The sequence below is a fragment of the Cololabis saira genome, chromosome 5 (genome assembly GCF_033807715.1).
Source record: "Cololabis saira isolate AMF1-May2022 chromosome 5, fColSai1.1, whole genome shotgun sequence".
Classification (NCBI taxonomy): domain Eukaryota; kingdom Metazoa; phylum Chordata; class Actinopteri; order Beloniformes; family Belonidae; genus Cololabis; species Cololabis saira.
Window position 1 is genome coordinate 16,677,036 of NC_084591.1, and position 13,059 is coordinate 16,690,094.

At 39.0% G+C, this 13,059-nt stretch overlaps 2 protein-coding genes across 4 annotated transcripts in view; both read right to left on the minus strand.

Moving 5' to 3' along the window:
• tubgcp6 (tubulin gamma complex component 6) overlaps positions 1–1,413 on the minus strand; it is a 43,494-nt gene extending 42,081 nt beyond the window's left edge. For both annotated transcript variants that reach the window (XM_061721084.1, XM_061721083.1), the window contains exon 1: positions 1,303–1,413. The gene's annotated coding sequence lies outside the window, so the exon portion shown is untranslated. The remainder of the gene's footprint in view (positions 1–1,302) is intronic.
• Positions 1,414–4,545: 3,132 nt separating this feature from the next.
• The window catches only part of plxnb2b (plexin b2b), a 155,369-nt gene continuing 146,855 nt past the window's right edge, over positions 4,546–13,059 (minus strand). For both annotated transcript variants that reach the window (XM_061721087.1, XM_061721086.1), the window contains 5 exons: positions 10,651–10,798; positions 10,423–10,487; positions 10,234–10,309; positions 8,189–8,263; positions 4,546–7,634 (listed from right to left, as the gene is read on the minus strand). In XM_061721087.1, coding sequence (XP_061577071.1) covers positions 7,530–7,634; positions 8,189–8,263; positions 10,234–10,309; positions 10,423–10,487; positions 10,651–10,798 — 469 coding nt within the window. In that variant the 3' untranslated portion in view covers positions 4,546–7,529. The remainder of the gene's footprint in view (positions 7,635–8,188; positions 8,264–10,233; positions 10,310–10,422; positions 10,488–10,650; positions 10,799–13,059) is intronic.

A 13,059-nucleotide genomic window follows, 5' to 3' on the forward strand; every position in this document is an offset into this window, starting at 1 on the left:
CAAATGTTTTATTAACTTTTTCTTTAACTGGCACTCTGTTTTATTTGGAATTCTAATTCTTTGTTTTGCCATTTCTTCTCCTTTGAGAGTGCTTTTTTAAAAATGTGTTTTGTATTTTCTTCCTTTGGAACAGCAGTGGTTTCAGAATGTTTTTACATTTCTGTTCTGTTTAATCCCTTTGTGAAATGTGAAGTGTCTCTTTGTAGCTGTTCTCTCTGAAATCCTGAGTATTGCAACTCTGTGTCACCAGTTACTCCTTTGCCATCATCAAATACATTAGACCCAGGTAGGTAGACCCAACTTAACATCCACACAGACACAAAACATACAGGTAATACTCCATTAAGCTCAGTTCAGCTAAGTTCAAGCTAAGTTCATTTTCTTCTCATCAAGCACCTTCTGCACCCTTATTTAGCAAATTTAAATTATTATCAATTTTTTTCTATTAATAAGTTTCAAACATGCCTGTTTATGTTTAAGTTCATTCATTTCAAACAAGACATTCCAGGCACTTTTCATAATTTTTTTCTGTTATCATCAGATATTCATTCTTATTCAGTTAGAGGTGGGAAGAACTTTCATTTACCTCTTTGTCGTACCTGCAGTCACCAATCCTTTATCAAATTCCATGGCCCTCAACTCTGGAACTGTTTAGATAGATCTCTTAAGTTAGTGTCATCCTTAAAAATGTTTAGGACCAACTTAATGGGGTATCTTTTATCTAGACAAAATTAACAGGCTATTCGTACTAAAATGAAATTGCCATTTCATAGATATTTTTGTTTGGGTGTTTATTGTATTTTTCTTTGTTTATTTTACCTTTTCTTTTCCTTTCTATTCTTTTTCTATTGATTGATTTGTTTTGGTGATTTTGTATTGAGGGGGAGGATTTTTTTTTTTTCCTCTCCTGCACAAATTATTTGTCCTTGTATGATAAAAAAACTTTACTGTTGTCATTGTGCAAATAAATAAATAAGCCTTTTATCCGAGTCATAACTTGTATGAGAGCTGAATCTGAGGGTGTAATAGTCAACCGCAGATAAAGGTTTGTGGCTATAGCTTAGCAATGCAGGCCCACGGTTTTGCACCATGCATTTATGTGCATGTTAATTAAACAAGGCCAGTTTTATACCGACCTGAACGTGTTAACACTATCTGAACCTCCTCACTGTGTTATTTCAATCCTTCATCCTAAAACAGCATGCTAACATGTGTCATTAGCAACAGACTCCTGCTTTCCAGAGTAGTTTACACAGCAGACGTGTGGAAATCAATGCCACGAAACCTCAAGAGTGTCTTTACCGTTCTGTGAATTGCTCTTCCTCCATATTAGCGCACATTAATGGGTAAAGATGTTGCATTAACTGCCCAAAATCCAGGCTAGGCTAACGTCATTCATCTCATCCGGCGCCAGCAACAACAAATGCTCGGCCCCGCCCCCTTGGATCTGATTGGACAAGCGATGTCGCGTCATCACGCTACTGGGCCCGCCCCTTTTCCTGTTCTCGTGACGCGATTGGTTAGCAGCGATGACTGGCAGCGAAAGGGGAGGGGCTTCATAACATGCCCGGGAACTCAAAACGTAACGTGTAATTATTAATGAATAAGACGGAGAAGAAAAATGAAAATATCAGCAATCATTCACTAGTTTAAAAATACTCCTGTGGAAGTTGAAGTATCAACTCAAGTTGTTTACTCAAGTAAAAGTATAAAAGTACTGGGTTCAAAACTACTTAAAGTATAAAACTAAAAGTAATGTAAGGGGGGAAAGGCCATTAAGGACAAAAGCCATTGAAAATGAATGCATCTTAGTATAATGCAAATATATTAAAGAACCATATATGTGTACTATTGAGCATTAACATGTGTTTCAGAGAGCAGAAGATATGATGACTAGTTGCCTATAAGTATTGTAATGGTGCAAAAAGTCAAACTTCAGAGGCATGTCATCATTTATCCTAATGTTTATTGGAATGTACATCCAAGTTTAGTTGCAGACACATCTGTGCCACAACCACAACCAAATTCACTCTATCCGGATGGAGCAATTTAACTGGATAGTTTTTTTTTTAAAGGCCGACATGAAATAGAGTAACAAGGCTGTTTTTAAAATGTAAGGAGTAAAAAGTACAGATAATTGCGTGAAAATGTAAGGAGTAAAAGTAAAAAGTCGTCTGAAAAATAATTACTCCAGTGAAGTATAGATAACCAAAATTTCTACTTAAGTAAGGTAACAAAGTATTTGTACTTCGTTACTTGACACCTCTGGTTATTAAGGAATAAGACGGAGAAGAAAAATGAAAATATCAGCAATCATTCACTGGTTAATATGCAGTCTGGAATTAAACAAGTTCCTCAATGAATCATGTGCAGACTACTCTGAGGGGAAATGAACTCCTCTCTGCATCACATTGACTGGCCAACTCTTCTGTCAGTTAACATGAGGACGACCATGCTGTCTGGCCACCACCCCTCGCTGTTTTCAGTGGGTAAATGAAAGTTGTTTTGTGGAAACATTTTAACTAAAACTTGCAGAATTATTGTGCATAAAACGAAAAAGGCTTACATTATTTGGCAAGTTATCATTTAGCATGCAAAACAACTAGATTTTGCGAATCCCAGTTTCACAAATCACTTATTGGTGAACCATAACTCATAGCTCGTCTCATGTAGTCTTTGCTGAAGTCTTTGCTTAGTCTCATTTGGCTAGTTCCTTCATTGGGCAGTGACTATAGTCATAATAAATATAAATACTACTACTACTACTGTCATTTAGCAGACGCTTTTATCCAAAGCGACTTATATCTGAGAGAACACAGCACAAAATCACATAGGAGGGTACAGCTGGATAAGTATATATATATATATATATATATATATATATATATATATATATATTTCTTTATATAAAGAAAGCTATGTCTAAAAGTGCGTGCAGCTTACTTGATTAATAAATAGATACTAGAAAACTTAACATTTTTACTTTAGGCAGTTTTTTTAATTACTTTTTTGTTTTGTTTTAAGCCAGTTATGTCTCTGTTTAATATTTTTACATGGCAGACTGTTTCATATCTCCTCAATAGCAGAAAAAGAAGAAAAAACCTAGACATTTTGGTTTTGTTTGCGTCATGATTGGACTTTTCAATGATAGGAGACTGTCAGGCTGTTTGGTGAATCCAAATAGCCTACATCATGTTCATGTTCCAGTCAGGAGTAGGAAGATTGGTGGATGAAGTGATGCATTTCAAATAAGATAAGCTGACTATCTGAATATACTAATTTGGTTAAAATTCAAGCTTAACATATTTTAATTAATTGACAGAATATGAGGTAAGCACACCATAAAATTAGTTTCTGTAATTTTGAATTATTTATCAAAACAATTTCCACAATCAATGTTGCATATTTTCACCAACTTCTTCCTAAGGAAGTGTAACTCAAAGCCAAATTTCATTGAGAGTTTTGAAACATGGAGTTAAATAGGAATCTCCCACTGAAAGAAATCTTTGCTACTGCGTGCAAGCAAACATCTCAGGCAGGAGAACACGAGCCAGTAAAGCAACATGCAGATTTTTACCCATGTTCCTGCTAGACTCCATGCACAGATGCCGATTAAAAATAATTGTTCTTGGTGTGCAGCATTACCCATTGTTCGTCAGTGATGGGCAAGGTTAATTTCAGTCTCATAATTGAAAATAATGTTGACTCCTGAAACAATGTAAACTACATGTCCTAATAGAAACGTAAAACACCGTATTGCCTTTGATTTACAGCCTGCGTTCAAGAATGATGTACTAGATGCAGTGCTTGCGATAATGAAGTGTATTCAGTGGCCCTTGAAGTTACAATATCTGTTGGTGCATCAATGATCCGCTCGTACATGGTGGCCTGCGAAGGCCTCTGGTCTGTCTTTGATATAACTGCCAATGTGTTGCGGTTTGTTAAGCAGTCACAAGAACCAATTTCTTCTTTAATCTTTCTCCTCCGCCCCCTAACTTCATCGCTAAGTACTTGATATATTTTTAACAATTTTCCAAACCTCATTGATGACAGAGATGCTGTGCAGTGATTTTTTAAAATTTGTTTTAATTATCTGTAATTCATCTCACAAAACCACGCTTTTTCATTCCTTTTCTGAACCATACGACAGGGAATCGTAGTGGGTGTTTTGGAAAGAAAGCAATCAATCATTTACCATAAAATGCTCAAAATGAAGAGTGAAGCCACTGAGTCATAATATGCGAGAACATCTGTAAGAATTAATGTTTCAAACACTTGTTCCTCCCCTTCATAAAGCGATTGCCTGATTTTAATGTTCATAAATCCTACATGTTCTTTCCTTTGTGTATAAGGTTATAGTTAATCTAAGGTCATGTTATGGGCTGTGTAAATACCAAAGACAGAGAACACATATAGCAACATGAAATCAGCCACCTGTGGCAACTCCATCACCCAAGGTGATTGTTACCCCTTATGAATAAAGCATGAGTGAGTGCTTACTCAAAGGAAATCAATATTGTGCCAGGGAAATAAACACAGCAGATATGAAGGGTATACATGTCTCTGAGTTTATTTACGTAGGAGGGTATGATGAAACCTGTGGGTAACTGCTCCGCCCACACCTACAACTTTAGTAAAATTAGGTTCATCCAGTACAACATCCAGATCAGGTACAAGATCGAGAATCTTCTGAGCTGCCGTGGACGTGAAGGAAAACATCGGCTTCCATTACTGTACTGAGACTGTAGGGTCCCAGTATTTTATTATTACAGCACATTCACAAGTTTCAAAAATGGGAGGGGAAAAAAAAAACAAAAAAAAAAGTCTCGACAACTGCACAAACAAGTTTTTTTTCTCTCTTTTGTTACTTTTGTCCCAGGACTCAATGCATAGGAGTATACAGTTAGAATACAGTATATCAACGCGTTTTACAAAGATTTATATGGTATAGGAAACAAGAAATAAAAATAATAACTGCACAGCAGTAAGAAAGGTCATTTGTCGAGTATAGATAGTCATTTATCGTACACACTGTGGAACAGCTTAAAAACACAGGGCAAAAAAAAAAAAGAAAAGAAAAATAACACCATTAGAACAATTTTGCGTTATATTCAATCTACATAAGGATACCCTTTTATCTTCAGACTAATTTGAGGAAAGCCAGATAGCTTCAAGGGAAATCCAGGTCACATTGGCCACTGTTTTACATTTATTCATTTTGGCTTTTTACCTTACTCACCAAAGTCCTACTAAGCACACGCACACCAAAGATACCCAAAGGAAATGTACACATCAAAACTGCAACCATGAAAGAATTTGTACTGAAATGTCTTCAGCCTATTGGCACGCAAATGGCTGCAGCAGGGCAACTAGCATTTTAGACAGCACACATAAGATTACAAGTCCAAAAACATTGTTGTGTCTATAGCACTATCATGATCATCATAATCACCTAGGTTACTGACATAATAATTTAGAATCAATATATATATGTATCATCCTATTCAATAAGGCACATTGTTGGTTAAAGAAAGGCTCTGAAAGAAGCTTCTTGCATCAACTCTGTCAGTGAGAAAGGAGTCAGCAGTAAACAACAGCAGAGACAAGGATGGAGTCTGCAGTCAGCATGCAATTAAGATGGAAAGCCTCCCCTGCTGATTCCATTACACAGAGAGCCACTCTGCACTGCGCTGAGTGGGCAGTGCCAAGTGCTGTTGGTCGCGATGCCGAAGTGCCATGCTGAGATGGCCGGCAGGCAGGCAGGCTGGAGGTCTGTGCAAACCCCTCTGTAGCCAAGGCAGGAATCATTAACATTCTGGGGTCTCTGGAGCTCATTATGCCCTGTCAGCTACACACATCCACGATCAGACACAGAGAGGACAATTAAATCATCCGTCAACGGCAAGACCTACAATTTAGGGATAGCGTTTAATGGCCCAAAACAAAATTTTAAAAATCCTCAATCTGACTATGTCTACACCCTGACACTGACACATCAATATCCAAATTACCATATCTATTATCTACATGATTGAACTCTACCTCCCCAACATTACGCAAACTTTAAACTCACGACAGTTTGTTCAGCACATGCTGCTGCAGTACTCTGGCAGAGTATTATTATCACCAACTGGGTATTTCATAGCTTTAAAGGCAGAACGCTTGATGACTATTTGGATCATTACAATGGTAAGAGTTCAAAAGAAAAAAGGCACAAAATGAAAATGATTAACAACACAGGAAAGACATTTTTAAAATATCACTGAATTGCTACTATATGGCAAATGCATTTAGTTAGATAAACCAAGTGTTGATTGTGGCTCATTCTATACTGACTTTATTGCAGGACTAATATGAGTGACATGGCTCCATAGCAGAAAGAAATTGCTTCTTGTTGACAATTATATTTAAAAAAAAAGCGTGCTTTCAGTCATTAATTGAAATGTAAAAAAAGAAAAACATGTGAAATGTCCTGTGCTTTAGTTGAAGTGGAATGTTTCATGGCACTGTACAATAAAGGGAGACGGTCTGTGCTATTATCGATTTCCACAAGCACAATTGGCAATCCAGCTTGAAGCAAATCTACATAAAGAAAACAAACAACAACAAAGAATTCAACTCAAATGTTCCTGAAACTACTGCTGGCCTGTCATTCATATGAGCCTGTACGTTTGCTAGATTAACCAGCGCCCTGCTGAGGACCCTTTGGTCTCTGTTGTAAAGCTCAGTGAGAGCACAGGCTCCAGTGTGTTTCCGGGTATCGGGTTGGGAGCGTGGTGGGGTGTAAAATGACAGAAACCAGGCGTCGCCTCGCTCTCACGCCTGACAGTAGGCAACCTGTATGTGCACGCACATTCCCACAAGGCTGCACATTCACAATCCACGCGAACGCACAATCTAGTTTAGCAACATACACTCGTGTTCACGCGTTGAACTTCACACACACGCACACACACACACGCACGCACACACACACACACACACAGGCTAATAAAAACACTGTCTGCACCACACTGTGATCCATTTAAAAAGATACATTTTTTTTCCTTATAAAGCTTTCCGCATAAAGACTGCACAATAAAAAAAATATATAATACAACTCTTAGAACCTTTTCTACACAGACAGAAATTGAACATCTGATTATCATTTTTTTTTTTTTTTTTTGCCAGTTCTCCACAGAGGGGGCCTAATTCTCAGAGGTCTCTCACGCTGCATTGTGGGAGCATTATTCAGTGAAGCATGAGTGAGCGCTCAGACCTAAGGTTTGGCAAGTGAGCCTTAAGGCGTACCTTTAACAGTGTAACCCATCGCTTTCCTCTGCACTTTTTGCTCTCTGTGCATTTAATTAGGCCCTGTAACTCCACAGAACTGTAAATTGCTCTAGGCCCAAACTGTACAATATACACACTCAAATGAGTCCCCCCTACACATTTCTTATTTCCATGTGTTTTGCTCAGAAAAGAAGAACTAAGCCCATGTATTCACTGGCAACATCCCTCGATTCCTCGCCCCCCTTTAATTCAGTGGGTTAGAGATCAGTCACTTTGTTTTCCATGGTGGCTGTGATCTGCTGGAGTCGCAGGGTCAGCTGTTTGCTCTGGGCAGCTGGGTCCTCCTCCAGGGACGCGATGATCTGAAATTATAAACCAAGGACAGCAATGGCAGAGATCAGAGACAAAGTCACACATTTTGAGCGCAGAGGTGAAGGGCAAGGAACAACTGAAGGACAAATAGTAGAGGGGTTATGTTGGAATCTTAAAAAAAAAACAAAAAAAAAAAATAGCAGGTAGGTGGACAGAAGCGAAGGTTAAGAATGGGAGGCGAGGATGGCGCTATTTGGCATCAACAGTCACGTCGTCTAAGCTGCTATTGTTTGTGAGCAACACTTTAGGGAGACTGGCAGCCCCATTTGTTTATCCAACTTGTTCATTTGGTTTTGTTTATCCCCCTTTTCGTGACCTCAAGTGGCAATGCACAATGGACTCTTAAAAATCAATTCCCTGAGCAATTTTCCAATTCACATCCCACAGAAATGCTTTCAATTAAAATTTCACACAATCTCTATTCTGGCATATCAAGAGTGAAGGGAAAGGGGGGGTGGGGGGTGGGGAGGAAATATAGTGGGCAGTAGTGCATACAGTGGAATAGCCTCCTTTGGGAGTGATAGGAAATAGAAGAGGCTCTTACCCCATCATAGTATTTGCTGGCATACTGGTAAAGCTGATGAAGAGCCACATGTGTGTACAGTTTGTCTGTGTGAGACTGCAGGACATAAATGACAATTTAAAGGTTAAAGATGCAACAATATGAAACCACACAAGTGCACATAGAATAATTAAACATTTCTTATTCCCTAGTTTATATAGTTATAGCTATTTCTCTATAGATAATAACAATAATAATTATAATAATGATGATATTCAAGAACTCAAACCTGATTTTGCTCTGTCAATACAAATACTTTTTAAGACCACCTGGCTCATCTTCAAACAAATACCTCAGATCTACTCCTGTTTTGTTTCTAGCAAAGTAGATCCTATAGTGTTTGTCATTATATCAAGCTGCAAAGTGCAAATGTTCATGTTATTGTAACCTGCTTGGTGATCCTGGTAAACGAGTTACAGTAGGTGCCACGTAAACACAGAATCAAAAGCACAAAGTCAACAAGCTTCAAGTGTCCGATGCTAAGACTGAAGACTGCAGTTAATTTCTGCTTCTGGGGAAGACGCGAGCTGCAATAACTTTGTAGCCTTATTTCCATTCATACATTTCTGGCTACTCCCAATTATTCCGCATTTTTAAACCAGCTACATAAAGCAACTTATGTACAACATTTATCAGGTCCAACTCACACAAGATCTGCTCTCTCATCTGAGGTACGTGAAGGAATTCAATAGGAATCTCAACAAAAGTGTTCATTAGTGTTTGGTTGTGTTATTTTAAGGGGATATAAACAATAAACTCTGCTTAGTTGTGTCACAAAAGCATAAATCACAGTTAGTGCCCATATTGTGGTTTAAATTTTTAAAGAGAATTGACGTTCTTTACGGGGACGTATAATGAAAACGTCTATATAATGAAAAGGGCCGGGACACACCAACCCAACGGCCGACCATCGGCAGAAAAGCAGTCGGGCTAAAAGTCGGCCCTCGTCTCCACGAGTTGGTAAAAAAAATACTCCCAAACACACCAACCTGACACCGACTGCAGCGGCCTTTCTGCAAGTGTGCAAGGCGTAATACGTCCCCATAAATGCAGGCGGCACTAATCTATGATAAAAAACAACCGGAAATGACAGATCGCTCTAGTCTCGAGTTCTGAACTGAACCCACTGTTTTCACGTCTGAAAGAAATCAAGAAGGATCGAAAATAAGACAGCTTGTAGCAGCTAAAAATAACATTCTTGATTTGCTTAATTATAATGGTACTTTAAGTTTAAGTTATGGATAAGTTGAAATTATACTTGTGTTACGTCATCACGTTGGGGCTTATAGGTGTGGCTTTAATTTGTTGGTTGGTTGGTTTGATTGTGTGGTGGCGGGTGGAAGACAAACGAAAGCGTTCATATTGTAGGCTGATATATTTTTTGTTGACCGTCACCGTTGTTGCTTTGCTTCAGCCACGCAAATATTCATTATTTATTTTATTTTTGCACTATAATAATCGATTGCTGCCAAGTGATTTTTGTTACAATAAACCTGGATCAGTTTAAGCACCAATTCAACGGACTCTTATTTTTCCCATTCTTTGAGTGACGCGTCAGCAAGCGGCCTCAGCGGCCTCTTTTTTGTTCCTACACAGCTAATAATGAAAATATAATACAATCAAACACAAGCCAAATTCAAACTGACGCAATGATAAAGTGTTGTGTAGCGCTTGTACCATCGATGTTTATCTAGTATGTTTACTAGATAAACACGGACGACAGCACGGGACACGCCAACCCGACTTGGCGTGTCCCGACCTCGAGTTGTTTCAAGTAACTGCTGAAAAAAAAAAAATGCCATCCTTTTTTTCTTTTGCCAATTCATGTCAGACATTATGTTTAAGCTGTTAGGAAACTCAGTCAACTTCTAAAAAAAAAGGCCATAATATGAGTCCTTTCAAATAAATTGCTGCTACCATGGTAATCACTGGTGTTACCATATCAACCAGGGCTCAACTTGAAAAGACTGCAGTGTTAAAAGCAAGGTCGATTAAATGGCAACGAAAATGACAGCTGTGTCTCTCACCCGTGACACCTCTGCCAGATGAGTGTTCATGTCCTGGTCACTGACGGGTACCATCTGCCTGATGCCCTTGTAATAGCTGCAGACAGAGACAAGCATGTACAGAGGAAGCGGGATGTGGTAACTGCTACATGTTGTAATAGTCATTGAAAACTGTGAAAACATAAGGGAAACAGTGCTGACAGTACTTACTCATCCACCATCTTCTTATAAGTAGAGATCTCCTTTGCATAGAGCAGTTTGTTACTTGGAGAGTCCTAAAGAGAAAGCCAGAGTGGAAATAATGACACTCCAGATTGACCTATGACTTCACTCGGCTCAAAGTGGATTGCATGAGGAATTCATTTCTCATCTTCCCCGTTACACTTCAACCCCTCGCTCTCCCTCTTTCTGCACCTCCCTTCATTCGCTTCCACTCACCCGGCTGAGCTTGTGCTCGCTCTTGGTGCAGGCATCCATGAAGGTCTGGGCGATGACAGACAGTGACGCGTCTACCACCTCAGAGACGTGGACATCGAAGATAAAGTGGGGATTCTTGAGTATGTTCACCCAGAACCGGAGGGGCAGGCTGCACGTGGGAAAAAGAGCCACACATCACTGTTATCTTAATAACCCCTTCCTGAATGTGGGCAAATTTACATCAATAAACTCATTTAAGTCAGAGATGCATTTCATGTGAGAGAGCCCTTGCCTTAGGTGCTATTGAGAGCAGTATAAGGTAATAACAGCCTTTCTTGTACGTGTCAGGCTCATTTAGAACAATACCCTTGACTGTCAGTCTATATTAGTCTTTCATATGATGCTGCCCTCATTGAGAATTCTGGCTATTCAAAGAAAATTAAATAAAAAAGGAAAAAAATGACCTCGAAAGACTTTTTTTCTGTGTAAAAAGACAGAAACCAATGCTATTCTACTAATGAATAGAGATTAGAAAGCGCTAAAGTAACCGCGAAACTTTGACCTTTGAGGCAGCTTAACAACATAAAGAACAGACTACATAATGTAATGCTCGAGTGCTCTCGCTAATTTCCCTCCTGAGCAGGAAAGGCACAAGCTCCATACGCTCCAACCTCATATCTGCTTGTGAATTCATAACACTGCCCAAAATACAGCAGATTCCAAAAAAACCTCCCCAAAAACCCTCTTCTCCCTGATCGGAGTCAAAGTCCCACCATCTGAGACACATCATAAAATTCATACTGGTTTGGTAACATCTCTGGGGAGGAAGAGCACAATAGAAGCATAAAAATAGCAATGTTGCCATAATCAGAATTAATTTAGCTTGGGACATAATTACCATGTTTGTTTCTTGTTATGCTTCATACACACATTCATATTTAATATGGCCCTCAGTTGATTTGATAAACGGAACGGGTGGATGCAGAATGTGCTGTGGATTGTGTAAGTAATTAAATCGCTCATCTTCTGTCCTTGTGTTGGCGCTCTCTTGCCAGCCTCGCATCAATCACCGGCATCTACATGCAACACGTCTTCTTGTATACTTGAGCCTTGGCCGACGTGACATTAATTTATGCACTTAAATGCCACATGGGAGCACAGGGATTACAAATGCAAACAAAGTAAGCCGAAATTGTGCATTTGTATTCAGGACTCTTTCAAAAAAGTTTTATTTCTTGGAGAGTTACTGTATCACAGGCTAAACATTAGTGTTGTTGGTTAGACTTTGATAACCTAGAATAAGTTTGGAGAGCTTCTGCGGTAGTGAAAAATAAATGTTATTTACTTCTGCCTCACCACATTTACTGTATGAGTGAATCATTCTTCTGTCTACATATTCTTTGCAGCTGTAATTACTACAGTAGGTTCCTTTTTTATTAAAAAGGTAAGGCAAGTAATTCTATGTGATCTCTAACTCTGAACATTTTTTTGTCATATAGTCAGTGAATATCTCCCCGAGTCTGTAGCTACCTATCCCATTGGTTCACTGTAAAAAAGGAGAAGAAGAAAGTGCAAGGGAAGCAACATTTTGGTGCATATACTGTATATGGATATCTGAATAAAATACTGTTGTATACGGCTAAGGATTCCTTAAAGGAGACACATTATGACCTTTTCTTCTAAAGGTTCTTCAATTTTCTGAGGTCTAAATAAAATGTGCACAACCTTCCTTTGCCATACTACCACAGAATATGAGTGCAAAAGCTTCTATTTCAGCGCCTGCTTTTAGGCCGCGTTCAGACTGCAGGCAAATCTGATTCATATCTGATTCCTTCTCATATCCAATTTTCAGGGCTGACTGTCCACACTGTTTTTAGCAAGTGTCCAAATCGGATCTGAATCTGTTCAGACTGGGTCACATCATTGACTGATCTGACGGGTTGTCGTAGCAACGACGTCGGATAAAAATCGGATATTGGCTGGCAGTCTGAATGCGGCCTCAGGGGCGGAGTCCGTCATTTGATTCAACTCTAACCTTCTCTTCAACAGGGTGCATCCCTTTTGAAATATGGGGTTACAGCTTTGTTCTGCCCATTTTCAGTGCATGGCAAATGCATTATGATGTTAAGCTGGATAGAGATATAAAGGTCAAGCGGCTATTCTGGATATTTCTACAGAGCTGGGACAGTGATGTCACAGTGCCAAGTCTGTGATGTCACAGTATCAGGTCTGTGATGTCACAGTACCATGCAAATCTAAATCTTTACTTAATGGGACATTTCACACTTGACTGGATTCTAATTTACCAGTTTTGAGGTGGTAGCCAACTCTATTCTCTCTATAGCCAACTATATGCTATCATGTACAGAAAAAAAAATCATTACAGAATGGCTGACATATTTTTAGCATAAGATTTTCAAGTGGAACAAA